At 43.6% G+C, this 18,502-nt stretch overlaps 1 protein-coding gene across 1 annotated transcript in view; it reads right to left on the reverse strand.

Annotated features, from left to right (window-relative positions):
- The window catches only part of si:ch211-183d21.1 (uncharacterized), a 30,462-nt gene extending 13,962 nt beyond the window's left edge, over positions 1 to 16,500 (reverse strand). The window contains exons 1-9 of the mRNA XM_024007684.2: positions 16,307 to 16,500; positions 14,579 to 15,473; positions 14,165 to 14,345; positions 13,937 to 14,076; positions 13,055 to 13,620; positions 4,899 to 5,172; positions 4,556 to 4,751; positions 3,542 to 3,726; positions 3,124 to 3,219 (exon numbers count right to left, since the gene is read on the reverse strand). Of these exons, the coding sequence (XP_023863452.1) occupies positions 3,124 to 3,219; positions 3,542 to 3,726; positions 4,556 to 4,751; positions 4,899 to 5,172; positions 13,055 to 13,620; positions 13,937 to 14,076; positions 14,165 to 14,345; positions 14,579 to 15,419 (2,479 nt within the window). The 5' untranslated portion in view covers positions 15,420 to 15,473; positions 16,307 to 16,500. The remainder of the gene's footprint in view (positions 1 to 3,123; positions 3,220 to 3,541; positions 3,727 to 4,555; positions 4,752 to 4,898; positions 5,173 to 13,054; positions 13,621 to 13,936; positions 14,077 to 14,164; positions 14,346 to 14,578; positions 15,474 to 16,306) is intronic.
- Between the last annotated feature and the right edge of the window lie 2,002 nt (positions 16,501 to 18,502).

Here is an 18,502-nt window from a genome sequence, read left to right on the forward strand (position 1 = left end):
CAGTGGAGGCTCATGAGAGGAGGAAGGGGAGGACCATCCTACTCAGTAAATATTTTTTTATTTTTTACATTATCCTTTTTAGTTAAAACTATACAATATATTCACGTGCCCAAATACCTGATTAAAACAGTTTTGCAATGACGGTCTACAGTAGTCTCAACAGCACCGTTTAGGGTAGCACCATGGTGTAGCCGGAGAACAGCTATTTTCCATCCTCCTCTGGCTACATTGACTTCAATACAAAACCTAGAGGCTGGTGCTTCTCGCCACCTTCCATAGACCTACATGATAATTATGACGACTCCGGAGGACGTCCTCCAACCAATCAATGCTTTTGCAGTATGATCTGACATGTTGTCCATCCAATCAAAGGATCAGACAATGAACGCAGTACTATGAGATTTAAAAACTTTGTGAGTTGGTTAAATTGTTGGATAGATTGAAATAGTTAAGCATATTTAGGCTATTGTTACATTCAAATTCATTGCTTCAAACTACAGGAGACGGAGGAGGTACATTATATACTGTTTTCTTGGTCTTAAAACTTTATTTCTGTGTCGAGTTTGAAATATATTGCACTATTTGCCCTGTTAACTTTAGTAGCAACTAGCTAGCTAGCTACCAGAGTGCAGATTTCTCTGTCAGACTGGCTAGCTAACGACAATGTAGTGGATTAAATTTTTTTATTTTTTATTATATTCATTTAACCTTTATTTAACCAGGTAGGCTAGTTGAGAACAAGTTCTCATTTGCAACTGCGACCTGGCCAAGATAAAGCAAAGCAGTTCAACACATACAACAACACAGAGTCGCACATGGAATAAACAAACATACAATCAATAATACAGTAGAAAAAAATCTATATACAGCATGTGCAAATGAGGTAGGATAAAAGAGGTAAGGCAATAAATAGGCCATGGTGACAAATTAATTACAATATAGCAATTAAAACACTGGAATGGTAGAATGTGCAGAAGATGAATGTGCAAGGAGAGATACTGGGGTGCAAAGGAGCAAGATAAATAAATACAGTATGGGGATGAGGTAGATTGGATGGGCTATTTACAGATGAGCTATGTACATGTTCAGTGATCTGTGAGCTGCTCTGACAGCTGGTGCTTAAAGCTAGTGAGGGAGGTAAGAGTCTCCAGCTTTAGTGATTTTTGCAGTTCGTTCCAGTCATTGGCAGCAGAGAACGGCGGCCAAAGGAAGAATTGGCTTTGGGGGTGACCAGTGAGATATACCTGCTGGAGCGCGTGCTACGGGTGGGTGCTGCTATGGTGACCAGTGAGCTAAGGCGGGGCATCACCTAGCAGACACTTGTAGATGACCTGTTGTTTAAGAACCCGTTTCATTTCTCACATCAAATTCAAGTTTCTGGGAAAAAGATGCGTCGATCATGTAATGGACAAAGGTCTGCGTATTCAAACAGTGCAACACAACGAGAAGTTAAGATACAGAGATACTGTATTTTTGGGCATGTAAGTGTTGACCTGTAGGGGACACGTTGCTTCGTACCGCTACGTTGTGGGACAAAGCAAAGGGGAACGATGAAAGGGGAACTTCAGCTAACAAGGGCAACCACAAGGAGCTTGCAGAGGTAATGATGCTATGATGCTTTACCTGCTGGGCATATGAACGTTTCTACTGTATCCTTGCTGAGCGGCCTTTCAGGTTACATCAATATAGGACACGTTTTACTGTGGATATAGATACTTTTGTACCGGTTTCCTCCAGCATCTTCACAAGGTCCTTTGCTGTTGTTCTGGGATTGAGTTGCAGTTTTCGCACCAAAGTTAAGTTCATCTCTAGGAGAAAAAACGCGTCTCCTTCCTGAGCGGTATGACGGCTGCATGGTCCCATGGTGTATATACCACCGTATTACTGTTTATACAGATGAACGTGGTACCTTCAGGCGTTTGGAAATTTCTCCCAAGGATGAACCAGACTTGTGGAGGTTTACAATTGTTTTTCTGAGGTCTTGGCTAATTTCTTTTCTGTTTTCCCATGATGTCAAGCAAAGAGGCACTGAATTTGAAAGTAGCCCTTGAAATACATCCACAGGTACACCTCCAATTGACTCAAATGATGTCAATAAGCCTATCAGAAGCTTCTAAAGCCATGACATCATTTTCTGGAATTTTCCAAGCTGTTTAAAAGGCACAGTCAACTTAGTGTATGTAAACTTCTGACCCACTGGAATTGTGATACAGTGAATTATATGTGAAATAATCTGTCTGTAAACAATTGTTGGAAAAATTACTTGTGTCATGCACAAAGTAGATGTCCTAACCAACTTGCCAAAACTATAGTTTGTTAACAAGAAATTTGTGGAGTGGTTTAAAAACAAGTTTTAATGACTTCAACCTAAGTGTATGTAAACTTCTGACTTCAACTGTATATATATATCTGTATAGGGCATTGGAAATGATGCAGACAATTACATTGGAAGATACAATCTGTTCGCAATATTAAAGCTGATCCACCCCCTAAAAAGTCCCCTCCTGTTCCCAGTGTCAATTCCCTCCTGATAAGAACTGAAGCCATGTCTCATTTGTCGTCTCATCCAGTGGCGCAATGAATGTTTCCTCTCCAAGCACCGAGTAGCCCTGTCCATTTTCTCTCATTACTGTATGTAGAGTCAATCACATACACATTGACATTACTACACCTCAACGGGATTTTAATCCTTGCTTGGACTAAATCCTTCTCATCACTTTTTGTAACCGTGTCGTGTTATTGTTTTTGGTCTATCCCAGTCAAATCCTGTCCTGCCCTCAGTGGAAGTGTTGGAACTCCATCCATCCATGATGAGCCTGTCCTACACAGAAGCCTCTGAACACTTCAACTCATGCCTCATTCAATCACTGCTGTGATCCCTTCCCCACACTAAGTAGCCCTCTCATTCACCATAATATGTCTATTAAATGTTTTAGGTTAAAATACATTTGTCTTTGATGATTTTTTAAAAAGACACTTTGTCCTCTCTGTGCGTTCTGCGCCTATACCATGGGTCTGCCATCCAAACATGTTCAAGTAACCAGCCTCCACTGGTGTGCCCTTGTTTGCAACTGTGTCTGTGTGTGCTTGTTGTCTCTGTAATGCAAGAGTGTTGTATCTCACCCTGCAGGTAGAGGGCAGAGATACCACAGTGACATCTTTCTTCCAGGTAGCCAGCCACATCCATCTCACTGTGACCCTGCACCAGCCCACTGCAGTCTGACAGAAAGAGAGCAACAGATAGAGAGAAAGAAGGAAAGAGTGAGCGTTAGTATGGTTAAGGACGGTACATAAGCCATTAGAGATACTATTGAGTTGAGACCACTTGATTGAACATTATATTATGTATTACGTACTTAAAAATACAACACCTCGAATACGCTATATCAGACAAACTGTCTAGTCATGCAGCAGACAGAATTATTCCTCTAATCATTCCGGAAATGTGTGCTACTGGCGTCAATTTCCATTTACACTTCCCTTTTCTTAAAATCCTCATAAAAAGCCCCATTTCCCAAGAAATATGGATGACATGGCTTACTTCCTGGGTGCTCCTGCCAATCACCGGAGAGGGGCGCCAAGCATAGGTCGATGTCGCTGGAGAAGGCGGGGCTGGGGCAGATGTTAGTCAAGCGTGGGGTGGGGGAGGAGCTGGTCCAGGAGGAAGGGCTTCTCGCCTCACAGCAGGAGCAACGGCTGAGAGACACAGGACCTTCCTCCACTGACCTGTAGCGTACACAGAGATGCGCGTGCACACACATGCAAGGTATATTTATTGACATTAAGGCCTAGATTCAATCAGATCGATGTTAACTGGCGATAGTAGACACCCACATAGCTGATGTTTGAGCTGTCAAATCGGTGAGCAGCTGCTCTTGTGATCATTGTCACGAACCCATACCTGTCCCACTCGCATTAGAAGTTTAGAACGAGAAAGCGTAGCCTATATAGAAATAGGGCCGGGACGATACCAGTATCACTGGAAACCAGCCCTAATGTTGGAAACAAACATCATTATGTTGTCATCCAGTCACCTTTAATTTATTTTCCAAGCTATAGCACACAATATTTTACATACAGCAGGTTTATAAAGGACCAGATTTGTCTGCTTCGTGTTTTCATTTTTGCCCTGGAAAGAATATTGAGATACTGGTATCGTCTTGGCCCTAATAGAAATAATAATGCTCAAATTGAAAATCATTAAAGAAAAAAAATTACGAGAATTTCTATCAGCCTAATTGTGGTGTAGATTACATCTCACATTCCATTGTTTGAACTTGTAAACAAGGCTGCATGGGATTTCTCTTAATCCGACTCGGTGCAGTCAATGGAAATGTCCGGTTTAGATATAATTCGCGCAGCCGCTTGTGGATTTGACAGCTTTCTAACGCATTTCCACCTCTGACACTGTCAAAACATCAGCTATGCGGATGTCAGCTAAAGCGGATCGGACTGAACCGGGCCCTAAGAAAAGACTGTCTAGCTTCACTTGATCTATATACCTTGATGAAGAGTTTTATTCTCAGCAGTAAAAACAAGTGAATTTCATTCCTACCTGAGTACAGGCATCACCTGCTGCCCTCTGGTGGCTGAGAGTTTAATGAGAAGTCTCAGGTCATTACTGAACACTAGGGTGTCTCGGAGAGTGCTGTTGGTTAGGGTGGTACCAGCTCTACACACAGTGACTGTGTCAGAACACAGCACTACGGCTCCATTGGCCGGAATTGTGGCCCCCTCGGGAAACACCTGGTCTGTGAACGAGATAGTGGAGAGATTATAGACCAGGTGAGGGAGGGAACGTGTGAGAGAAATATTTTTTTTTGTTTAGTAATAGTCCCTCCCCGTTTCACACCATTTTTTTCCTGATTCATGCCTAGTGAACATCACCCTGCTCTCACCTGCTCCGGTGACGTTCCCGATGAGGTAGAAGCCGTTGTGGTCGGTGATACTAGTCAGGGGTAGGGCCATGGTCGTACCGGTGCGATTCTCTTCAAACACTGTCAGGACCAGGCCCTGTAGGGAGGTCAGGGGCGGTCCTAGCAGCTCCACAAACCCCCTCTGCCGGCTGTGGTTGGTCCAGCGGGCACCGCCCACCTCACTGATGACCACACCCTCAGGGGGAGGGGGTGGGCGGGGACAAGAGTTCTCCCTCAGAGGTGTGGGTGGGGCCACCTGAAGAACAATAGAATTGATAGGCGTTCAATGGTACAATAGCTTGCCAATTGAACAGGTGCCCTGGCTATCTAATAGACAGACTGGGACAACGTCCCAAATATCTTCTTTCTAGTACACAGGAAGATGCCAGATAAGTAAATGCTTTCTTTCTAGTTACGCAATAGCCAAACAATGAGCAAAATACAACTGGTTAGAGCAGGGTTGTGCCGATGTTGTCATACTTGTATTCGTGATCGTATCCATTTTTAAGCACACCTGATACTCGTAATCAGATTTACTCGTGATCGGAAAACCCATAAGTGTGGTTTAAATGCCGGTAAAGCCTATACCACAAGTGCACATCACTGCACTATCACTCAGAGTGCATCTCAGAGCACATCGTTATGTTCATTCACACACATTGTTAAACGACCCGACATATGAAAATGCACATCATTAACTTACTTAGTCCAATTATCAACGACGGCTAATAAATAGCCTAATGCATGGCTGGCTTCTACTGCCTGCATTTATTCCAGACACAGATTTAGAGATGAAGCTAGGCTAATTTGCTTGCCCCGTATATTGTTTCACTTTTGAGAGAAGCAAAACGTCTTATGCCACAACATTTTATCAATCAAAATAAAAACAATCTACATTTGTCATTTTACTTTCTAATGATCTGACGCTCGGTAAACATGCCTGGGTGAGAAGAAATAATAATAGCAAGCAAGCATGCAGTGGCTTGGATCACGACAAACAACGTCAGCAATGGACAGACAAAGTAGACCTACTAAACAACCCCAAGTACATTTACATTTACATTTAAGTCATTTAGCAGACGCTCTTATCCAGAGCGACTTACAAATTGGTGCATTCACCTTATGATATCCAGTGGAACAACCACTTACAATAGTGCATCTAACTCTTTTAAGGGGGAGGGGGGAGGGTTAGAAGGATTGCTTTATCCTATCCTAGGTATTCCTTAAAGAGGTGGGGTTTCAGGTGTCTCCGGAAGGTGGTGATTGACTCCGCTGACCTGGCGTCGTGAGGGAGTTTGTTCCACCATTGGGGTGCCAGAGCAGCGAACAGTTTTGACTGGGCTGAGCGGGAACTGTACTTCCTCAGAGGTAGGGAGGCGAGCAGGCCAGAGGTGGATGAACGCAGTGCCCTTGTTTGGGTGTAGGGCCTGATCAGAGCCTGAAGGTACGGAGGTGCCGTTCCCCTCACAGCTCCGTAGGCAAGCACCATGGTCTTGTAGCGGATGCGAGCTTCAACTGGAAGCCAGTGGAGAGAGCGGAGGAGCGGGGTGACGTGAGAGAACTTGGGAAYGTTGAACACCAGACGGGCTGCGGCGTTCTGGATGAGTTGTAGGGGTTTAATGGCACAGGCAGGGAGCCCAGCCAACAGCGAGTTGCAGTAATCCAGACGGGAGATGACAAGTGCCTGGATTAGGACCTGCGCCGCTTCCTGTGTGAGGCAGGGTCGTACTCTGCGAATGTTGTAGAGCATGAACCTACAGGAACGGGTCACCGCCTTGATGTTAGTTGAGAACGACAGGGTGACAGACTAAAACCACCATATAGCCTGAGCAAAGTCAACAGGAAATAACTATTGAACAACAATGACTAGCTACGGATTCTGATTTATACACAATGTTTGGAGAAGGGGAGACTTGTGCCCTAAGACGACTGACTGTGTGAGTGTCTGTCCGGGGAAAATGAGAGCCGAGGGAGAGCGGCTTGTTCTAATCCAATCGTTGCGGCAGGCTCAACTGATACCCCGCCCCGTTTCTTTACAGACAGAAGAACTAGCCAATAGTTGTTTGGAGCAGACAGCACTTCACACTGTTTGAGGGAGAGAGAGATGCGTGCTGGCAGCTGAAAATTTATTTTCCCCCCCAATCACGGATAATTACAAAATCACCCGTGTCATATTCGTATTTGGGAAATTCTCCATATCCGTTACAATACTTGTTTTGTCCGAGTACTCGGCACAAGCATTTCGCTGCACTCGCAATAACATCTGCTAACCATGTGTATATGAACAATAAATTTGATTTAGAGTTGTTCCATTCCAATAAGTTAACAAAATTGGGAGAGATATATATTTTATAGTGAAAAGACTGCAAGTATCCTTGAGGGCAAAGGGCATGGCATACTATGGTTGTTTTAGCAAAAATATAAAATGCAACAGTTTCAAATACTTTACTGAGTTTAAGGTTCATATAAGGAAATCAGACAATTGAAATGAATTCTTTAGGCCCTAACCTATAGATTTCACGACTGGGAATACAGATATGCATCAGTTGGTACCTTTAAAAAAAAAAGATGGTGAGCCTCACCCCTATCTGGTGTGACCACCATTTGCCTCATGCAGCGCAACACATCTCCTTTGCATAGAGTTGATCAGGCTGTTTATTGTGGCCTGTGGAATGTTGTCCCACTCCTCTTCAATGGCTGTGCGAAGTTGCTGGATATTGGCGGGAACTGGAACACGTGGTCTCGTACACGTCGATCCAGAGAATCCCAAACATGCTATGTCTGGTGAGTATGCAGGCCATGGTAGAACAGGGACATTTTAAGCTTCCATGAATCATGCAGAGATCCTTACATCATGGGGTTGTGCATTATCATGCTGAAGCGGCAGATGAATGGCACGACAATGGGCCTCAGGATCTCGTCACAGTATCTCTCTGCATTCAAATTGCCATCGATAAAATGCAAATGGCTTGGTTGTCCATAGCTTATGCCTGCCCATACCATAACCCCACTGCCACCATGGGGCACTCTGTTCACAACGTTGACATAAGCGAACCACTCGCCCCTACAACGCCATACACGTGGCCTGCTGTTGGAAGTACAGCCAAATTCTCTGAAACGACGTTGGAGGCGACATATGGTAGAGAAATTAACTAATTCTATTCTCTGGCAACAGCTCTGGTGGACATTACTGCAGTCAGCATGCGAATTGCGCTCTCCCTCAAAACTTTAGACATCGTTGGCATTGTGTTGTGTGACAAAAGTGCACAATTTAGAGTGGCCTTTTATTGTCCCCAGCACACGGTGCACCTGTGTACTGATTGGGGTTGCAAAGGGTCGGAAACTTTCCGGTAAATTTCCGTAAATTTTCCATGGGAAGTTAAGCCCGGGAATTTGGGGAATTTTGCTTAAATTCAACAAAAAAAGTTAGCTTATAACAGTGACCCTTTTTTGTGGGATACACATAAGGCAATTCTAGGTCTTGTGGCATATTTTGGTTAAACTATCCCCAATTCAATGGAATTGCAACCCTCTGCATGCACAGTGCATTCTTCCATCACATGTACAGCTGATTCTCAAGATCTTGCACACTAATGAGACGCTTTTGAGCCCACACTACTACACTGTCTGAGCCAAGGACTACATGCTATTTAGTAAGTTTGGATTACAATACTGGGTGGGGTGAATATATTTTATATGAAATACATGATTTCTTGTTAACTTCTTTGGGACAGGGGGGCAGTATTGAGTAGCTTGGATAAAAAGGTGCCCAGAGTAAACTGCCTGCTACTCAGCCCTAAAAGCTAGAATATGCATATAATTAGTGGATTTGGATAGAAATCACTCGGAAGTTTCTAAAACTGTCTGAATGATGTCTGTGAGTATAACAGAACTCATATGGCAGGCAAAAACCAGAGAAAAAAATCCAACCAGGAAGTGGGAAATCTGAGGTTTGTAGTTTTTCAACTCTTTGCCTATCCAAGATAGTGTAAATTTGGTCCGCTTGCACTTCCTAAGGCTTCCACTATATGTCAACAGTCTTTAGAACCTTGTTTGATGCTTCTACTGTGAAGGAGGGGGAATGGGAGCTGAATGAGTCAGGGGTCTGGCATGAGCTGATCACGCGCGCTCACGTGAGATTTAGCTGCGTTCCATCGCATTTCTAAAGACAAAGGAATTTGAAACATTATTGAAGATTTATGTTAAAAACATCCTAAAGATTCAATCTATACTTCGTTTGACATGTTTCTACGAACTGTAATAAGTTCAGACTTTTCGTCTGAACTTTCGCCTGGACTTGCCCGCGCCTCGTGAGTTTGGATGGTTGTAACTAAACGCGCGCAAACAAAAAGGAAGGTATTTGGACATAAATGATGGACTTTATCGAACAAATCAAACATTTGTCGAACTGGTGAGATCATCAAGGTAAGTGAATATCTATAATGCTATTTTCTGACTTCTGTTGACTCACAACATTGCGGATAATCTGTATGGCTTTGTTTGTTGTCTGAGCGCTGTACTCAGATTATTGCATGGTGTGCTTTTCCGGTAAAGCTTTTTTGAAATCTGACACAGCGGTTGCATTAAGGAGAAGAGGATCTAAAATTCCATGCATAACACTTGTATCTTTTTAGCAATGTTTATTATGAGTATTTCTGTAAATTGATGTGGCTCTCTGCAAAATAACCGGATGTTTTGGACTACTGAACATAATGCGCCAATGTATAACTGAGATTTTAGTATAACAAATATGAACTTTATCGAACAAAACATACATGTATTGTGTAACATGAAGTCCTATGAGTGTCATCTGATGAAGATCATCAAAGGTTAGTGATTCATTTTATCTCTATTTCTGCTTTTTTGTGACTCCTCTCTTTGGCTGGAAAAATGGCTGTGTTTTTTCTGTGACTAGGTACTGACCTAACATAATCGTTTGGTGTGTTTCATCGTAAAGCCTTTTTGAAATCGGACACTGTGGCTGGATTTACACAAGTTTATCTTTAAAATGGTGTAAAATACTTGTATGTTTGAGGAATTTTAAATTATGGGATTTCTGTTGTTTTGAATTTGGCGCCCTGCATTTCACTGGCTGTTGTTGAGGTGGGACGCTAGCGTCCCGAATATCCCAGAGAGGTTAACTAGTAAATAGTAGCCTACAGCAATGTGTGTTTAATAATTTCTAACTTGTTAACAATTTCTGCTAGTTAGTTTTTGCTACCATGTAGGTTTTAGCTTGCTTGAGCCGGATACACCCTACTAGTGTAAATTCACCTTTTTCCATACATGTTTCATTTAAAAAACATTTATCTTACAAAGGAGTTGTTTAATCTAACCGCTTAACAATTTATATGTACATGGAATTGTATTTGTTTTTAAAAACTCATTTTTATCAACTTTACAGGAAAATGCCACGGGCACTATCTGATGTGTGGAGACATTTACCTGCAGATAATGTAGAAGGAAAAGCTGTTTACATTTGCAAATACTGTGCCAAATCATATGTGAAGAATGCAACAAAGATGCAGAATCATCTGGCCAAGTGCATAAAGTTCCATCAGCGCTCACAACAAGCAACCTCTGACAAAAGTCCTTCTACTTCTATTTGAAATGAAAATGATGAATCAGACACCTTATCATTAGCAACAGCTCATGGTCCTCCAGGAATCAGAAGTTTTTTTTTCTAAATGGAGGAACGTAGTCAGAAGAATTGCTGATTAATGTCTTGCTCGAGCTGTGTAAGCAACTGGTTCACCTCTGATGCTCACAGGCAATGTGTATTGGAAGAGATTTCTGAATGTTCTTCGCCCAGCATAGAGTTCAGCAGAGTTCAAGTGAAAGGTCAAGCAAATCATAGAGAAAGCAGACTGTATTGCAATCATCTCTGATGGGTGGTCGAGTGTTCGTGGGCAAGGAATAATTAACTACATCATCTCCACCCCTCAARCAGTATTCRACAAGAGCACAGACACAAGGGACAACAGACACACCGGTCTCTACATTGKAGATGAGCTGAAGGCAGTCAAAAATGACCTTGGACRACAGAAGGTATTTGCACTGGTGACAGACAATGCTGCGAACATGAAGGCTGCTTGGTCTAAAGTGGAGGAGTCCTTCCCTCACATCACACCCATTGGCTGTGCTGCTCATGCATTGAATCTGCTCCTCAAGAACACCATGGCACTGAAAACAATGGATACACCCTACGAGAGAGCCAAGGAAATTGTTAGGTATGTGAAGGGTCATCAAGTTATAGCAGCAATCTACCTCACCAAGCAAAGTGAGAAGAATAAGAGCACAACATTGAAGCTGCCCAGAAACACCCGTTGGGGTGGTGTTTTCATCATGTTTGACAGTCTCCTGGAGGGGAAGGAGTCTCTCCAAGAAATGGCCATATCACAGTCTGCCGATGTGGCCAGCCCAATCAAGAGGATCCTCCCGGATTATGTATTTTGGGAGAGAGTGGTAAGCAGCCTGAAACTCCTGAAACCTATAGCAGTAGCCATTGCACAGATTGAGGGAGACAATGCAATCCTGTCTGATGTTCAGACTCAGCTTGTAATGTAAGAAAATAAATCCGTACTGCCCTGCCCACTTCACTGTTGCTCCAAGCAGAGGAAACTGTAGTTCTGAAATACATCAAAAAGCGTGAAGACTTCTGCCTGAAGCCCATACACGCCGCAGCGTACATGTTGGACCCCAAGTATGCTGGCAAGAGCATCCTGTCTGGTGCAGAGATCAACAAGGCCTATGGTATCATCACTACCGTGTCTCGCCACCTTGGCCTGGATGAAGGCAAGGTTCTTGGCAGTCTGGCGAAGTACACTTCCAAGTAAGGGCTTTGGAATGGAGATGCAATATGGCAGTTGTGCCAACATATCACATCAGCCACCTGGTGGAATGGACTTTGTGGATCTGAGGCTCTTTCCCCTGTTGCCTCCATCATCTTCTAAATCACACCAACATCAGCCACCTGGTGGAATGGACTTTGTGGATCTGAGGCTCTTTCCCCTGTTGCCTCCATCATCTTCTAAATCACACCAACATCAGCCACCTCAGAGCGAAACTGGTCCTTGTTTGGGAACACACACACCAAAGTACGCAACAGGCTGACCAATACAAGGGTTGAAAAACTGGTTGCCACCCGGGCAAATTTTGGGCTTTTTGAGCCTGACAACGAGCTAACCTCAACAAGGTTGGAAAGTGACAGTGAAGATGAGGCTTCAGAGTCTGATGTTCAAGAGGTGGACATTGAGGAGGTCCAGGGAGAAGACATGGAAGCCTGAGAGGAAGACAACCAAAGCTTTAGTTTCTAGACTATCATTTTACAGAAGTATTTTGAAAACGTTTTTGGGAGATGCGATGGATCATTGGGGATCATTCAATATTCCCTTTCTTTTGTTGTTCAGTGAAATCATCCCATGTGAAGAGTCTACTCATTTAATTAAAGTTCAATTCGTAACTAAATAGTTTTAAAAATTTATATTGGAAGGATTTAATCATTTGTAATTAGGTTTACTTATGATAAGGTAAAAGGTTTATGTTTCTGTCTCCATATGCACTCACTGTATATAGACTTTTCCCCCCTATTTCTTTCTATTGTATTATTGACTGTATGTTTGTTTATTCCATGTGTAACTCTGTGTTGTTATGTGTCGAACTGCTATGCTTCATCTTGGCCAGGTCGCAGTTGCAAATAAGAACTTGTTCTCAACTAGCCTACCTGGTTAAATAAAGGTGAAAAATATATATACATTTTACATCTACATTTAATTGGTATTAATATTAATTTGCATATATTCCCACAGAAAGTTTCCACCTCTGAATATTCCCCAAAATGTACAACCCTAGTAATGATCATATTGTTTAATCAGCTTCTTCATATGCCACACCTGTCAGCTGGATGGATTATCTTGGCAAAGGAGAAATTCTCACTAACAGGGATGTAAACAAATTTGCACACACAATTTGATAGAAATACGTTTTTTGTGCATATGGAAAATGTCTGGGATCTTTTTCAGCTCATGAAACATGGGACCAACACTTTACATGTTGTGTTTATATTTTTGTTCAGTGTACCATAGCTAAGGCCTCTGAAAAATAGCCTCTGCTGAAGTAATACAGGAAGGGGTCCTCACCACGAAAGCAGACTGGTCGGCGGGCAGGAGGCCGTTACAGCGGCTCAAGGCCTCGTCTCCAGGCTGCACTTCCGAGTCCTCCAGCAGGGGGAGCTGTCCTGGGGTCAAAGCATCGCTCAGTTCCTGGGTGTCCTTGTCCGAGCCCCTCAGCCGATACACCACCGCATCTAGCAACCCCTGGGTGGGGATCCCTGTTTGAAAGGCAGAGGGCGGGCTGAAGGGGCTGCGGTACAGGGCTACTGCGTCCGGTCCGTTCTGGATGGTGTTGGGTGGCAGGCGGATCGAGGGGGCCGGGACCAGCCTATCACTGCCCACCAGGAAGTAGCCTTGGGCAGTGGTGAAGTGGCCTGTGAGGCTGATCTCGCGGTAGGGCTTGCTGTTGTGTCCGCTGAACAGGAGGAGCCACACGGCCTGCAGAGAGACGCGGCGGCCCGACGGGTGCCACAGCTCGATGAACTCGCCATCCTCGGCTGAGCCCGGGTTGTCAGCATTTACCTCGCTGATCAGAAAGTCTCCCCGACCCCAGGGAGGGAGGTGAGGGGGCACTTCCGTACCCCCAGGGACCACTGAAGAGCGGAAAAAGGAGATTTACCAAATTGCAACAGGTCAAAACTCACTACTATTTTGATAAATTAGATTGTCTCTTCAATTTGGTAACTATTTACATTAAATTGCTCTTACACCCGTGTTTGTAAACACATTGTTAGATAGCAATTATATTCTATTCAATGTATGTTCATTATCCTAAATGTTTATTGAATTTAATTGGCTATGATTGATTAGAAGCTAATCGATTTGCCTATATGCACTAATGTGTATCACCAATCGAAAGCATCCCCAATGTAAAGGTGTCAATGTGATAGAGAAATATGCAACACTCACCAGTGGCGTGAGGGCAGATCTTTGGCCATGGGCACTGGTTGGGCTGTCCGGGGGTTTGTGGCGCTTCCCAGAATACACCAGGGTCTCTGGTCCAACTGGCCACACCACAGCGACTGAGGTAGAGGCCTCCTTCCCCAAACCTGAGAAAGACCAGCAAGGTTAGTACTTCAGCCTAAGACAGATAAATAGATGGATGGGTGGCTGGATGAGTATGGATGGGTGGATTACCTGGCGCTGAGCTGATAGGGCTGTCTGCCTGGTATAAGGGTCTCTGTGAGGTTGGCGCTGGGTTGGTTTCCTGGTCCAGCGAAAACAAAGGCGTCTAGGGGCTGCGTCTGGCTCAGGGGGCTGCCTACAGGGAAGTCAGAGGCCTTGCCACTGTACAACGCCACTGCCCCCGACTCATCTCCTGATGTATAACATAGTAGAACTTAATCACTCAACATAGCTTTCACACCAACAAACACGGCACTTTTCATACACAGGACGTGAAACAATTTGCATAGATATAATTTCACACACAAAATACACAGGTCCAGCTCCTTGACTCATAGAAATCTCTGCAAGACCCAATGAAGAGATATGAAGCTTTTCTCAGCCCTGAAGACCAGTAGGAGCTCCTCCAGGTACAGGTTCACTGACCTTTCATGTTGTTCTTGTCGATGGTGATGGAGATCAGGCCTTCCCTGGAGGTGTGCACGTCGACACTCTCACTGACCGTGTCCGTCCGCCCGTCCAGCACCAGCAGCACCAGAGGCCCTGCAGCCTGGGACTCGCTTAGCTCCACAAACCCGTCCACCTGCCCCCCTCCCAGCTTCAGCTCGCTGATACGCGTGGTGGCAGTGCTGGGATCAGGGGGGTTGCAGCGGTTGCGTTGGCCAGGTGATGGCAGGTCCACCTGGAAGCCCCAGCTTTCCCCAGAGATCAGGCACCTTTCGATGGACTCGTCCCCCTCGTGGGCCCCCTCGTCCTCCACGAAGGCCGACTCCCCAGGGGTCAACGTCTCAGCCAGGACTTCCACGCTCCCGGAACGCCGCGTCATGTACACGATGGCATCCACCAGCCCCACGGCTGTGGCGTTCATCTTCTCCCCGTAGCGTGCCGCAGACGTGTGGTAGAGCGCGATGGCGTCTGGGCCATTCTGGACGGTGTTGGGTGGGAGGGGGATGGCCGGTTTTGGCTGCATGTCCACCGAGCCAACCAGGAAGAAGCCTCGGTCATCTGTGGTGTGGCCCTTCAGGTCCAGTACTTTGTAGGCTATGTTGCCGTTTCCATTGTAGAACACCAGGGTGTAGCCTTCCAGTGAGGCCCTCTGGCCGCTGGTGTGGTAGAGCTCAACAAACTCAGTGGTGTCCAGTTTGGGGTTGTCTGCGTTGACTTCACTGATGATGAGGCAGGGATCTCCCCGGACTGACGCACCCAGACACACAGACAGGCAGACAGCGTATGTTGCAACCAGGTGAAGGGCCAGTCTTACCATCATGGTTAACTACTTCCCCAAAAATGTCAGTGCTAAAATGCATTAAAGGTTGAAAGTCTGAAAGATGAAGAAAATTAAGAAGAAACTTTTGAGGCACAAAAACAACAATTATTGACTAGAAATCACAGAAGGTGAAATTATGTTGTGGTGAGGATTTCATAACGGTCTTCACCACCCAGACAAGGGGCAAACTCAAAACTACATTACTGTTTATCGGTTTTAACAAAAATAGAGAGTGCATGTTGCAATCTAGGCTACTAGTATCTGATGATTGAGTCGCCAAAAACAGGAATATGATCGGGAATGTATGTCTCTTACGAGTTACAGTGTGGGTAAATCCTGCATTTCTTGGAAAGCACATGTAGACTAGGATACATTTATTTCATCCAAAATAATTTAGGCCGTGGCTGCGGATTAATGCAAAAATTGGTAAACTGTGATTTGTATTTTTTCTCACTAGTACTAGGACAAAAACATGTTTTATAGCTTCCTGGACCTTGAATTAACCAAATCGTAGCTGTAATCTTCGGTAAAAAACGTTAAAATAAAAATGTGCGTAATTCAATTTTCGATCGTTTCTTACCAAACCGTAGACCAGGGAATCACTACGACAGTGAATATTGGCTCGAGCACCATTGCGCATAGAAAACGAAGAAAGTTGCCTGCTAATTATTTATTTTTTAAAAGCTTTACTATACGTGCTCTGTAGCTATAGAGTGTAAATATTGGAACTGAATATCTTCAGTTAAAACCCCATTCAAGACCACTACTTGTTGCATAGAAGACGATATTCAAGTCACGGCTATTGCTATCTCAGCGACGAAACGGTTGTCATTCGAGTTCATCAGTGCCACACAGGGTTAGTGTTACAAAGTAGCGACGTGACTTACTGTATTTCAGTGTCCCGGTCCACGACGAAGGGAGATTTGAAACAATGTTTAGAATCCAACAGTTCTGCTTTCTTATTCCGAGAGAGATATTCGTAAACTTTGTTTCAATCTCTGCCGCTCCCAGCGTCGTCTGTCCACATTGACAAAGCACTTTCACCCCCCTCTCGCGTGCGTGGGCGTTCGGAGGGGGGATGATCCTTGGGTATCCTTCTCGAGCTGCGTAACATTCCAGGCCATTAAAATTCAGATCTGTGGTCTGCCTGTGTTTTACAAAATATTTTGGCCTTATGTTTAGAAAAGTGATTTTATTAGATTAGGCGTGTTTACATTTTTAAGGAGGCAAGGTGGGACTTTTTAAATGTCGTTTTCAAATATTGTAGGGGAATGTTGACCTACACCTTGATTTATATGGCCTGTAGATCCCTGAGAATCCACAAGGACTGTGTAACACCTTGGGGCCACGGAGCACCAGCAAATTGGCTATTCCTAGCTGGGTGACCTCATCTAATATGTTCTTGGTTAACGAGCATGAAGAAAAATATGAATCACATATTTTTAAGAATCACAAGTGTCTCTAAATGTAGGGTCAAGTCTACCATTGACTTTCCACATGTGCCATTTTACATTGTAGTTTGGACATTCGAAGTTACTTTATTTTATTCAAATCAAATCAGTTTTATTTGTCACATGCACTGAATACAACAGGTGTATAATATTGTCTAAACAACGGAAGTCTAGTCGTATATCTGTGCTGAATAATTTTTCCTATTGAGGTTTTGAAAACTTCAAGAGCGAATGCACCTAAAAGCAACTTCTCGTTTTGAAAATGTAATATGTGGCATTGATATGAGTAAGAAACATGTATTCTACTGTCAAAATTGACTACACTGTAAATATGATAATTTTGGTCATAAAGTCGGTCTCGTCCAAAACGGAGATTTGCAAAATAATACGAAAACATGGTGTCACAAAATGAAGGGTATTGTACGTTTTCCCGTGGGTTGGGTTTATAGAATTCTTCCCTAATGCCCACAGCTGGCAGCACCCAAGTAATCATATATTCTGAGCACAGATGCAAATGACCATTCTGATCATAATACTCATGGTCAATTTGGTGTGACATTTGATATCCCTATGGGCTAGTTAGGGACCGTCAGTAAATTACACAATATACATGGGATACTTTTTAAAAGGTCAATAGCTCCAAATTTCAATGACTTCAAAACCTCAAACCAACTATACATTGATACAACTAAAAGATGTGCAACATGAAAATATTGTCCCATTTTCATTGTGTAATTTATTGAATGGGTTATTTTTCATAAAACCCTGGCAAGAGTGGCTAAAAGGGTGTTTAGCGTCCCCAGTGGTTCTGCAAGTGTGGAGAGGATATTTTCCGCTGCTGTCCTGCTTTCCAGTGTTTATATGCTGTTTAATATGACACGTAGCCTATTTGAAATGATGAGCACTGCTTACATTCACCTTTTCATGTTTATTAAAATACTTTTAATTCAAATCATATGGTTTGGTTTCAAATCTTCAAAACCAAATGGTAGGTCCAGGTAGTGACACAAATAGAGGGAATTTGGAGCCAGTTTTTTCCCCTGTGAGCACAGAGCGGTTTTTGAAATGCTAATTTAAAAATGAATGGTGAAAAAATTATTGGAACCATTTCGCTGTTTGACCACCTTGTTTTATGGGTATTATGACACCTCCGCTGTGGGGCACTATGGCGGCTAGCATTTCTTAATAAACCAAATCTCAAACAAAGCCAAATCAGGAAATGCAGTCACCCTTTAAAGGGAACTGAACCTCCTGATTAAGCCTTGGTTTCAACTTCTCATTAGGGAATGGGAAAAGGCTATAAGGGCATGCCTCACACCCAAACCGATATTTCATTTCAGAATCATTTTTTGGCGATTAAAGTTAGGTCATGGGTTTGGTGAAGGTCAGGGTCAGTTTTAGGTTTTTGCTAGGTTTGAGTTTTTTTGGCAGGTTTTGAGATCAAATCAAAACTGTTACGGTACCCTTCATTCAGCAAAATACATATTTTTTCCTAATTATCTTGCAAATCTCAATTTTGGATGAGACTGACTTTATGACCAACATGATCCTATTTACACTTTGTAGTACATTTTGACACAAGAATAAACGTTTGACTAATATCGATCCCAGATAGGCCATTTTCTAAGAGGT

The sequence above is a fragment of the Salvelinus sp. IW2-2015 genome, linkage group LG18, assembly GCF_002910315.2.
Source record: "Salvelinus sp. IW2-2015 linkage group LG18, ASM291031v2, whole genome shotgun sequence".
Classification (NCBI taxonomy): domain Eukaryota; kingdom Metazoa; phylum Chordata; class Actinopteri; order Salmoniformes; family Salmonidae; genus Salvelinus; species Salvelinus sp. IW2-2015.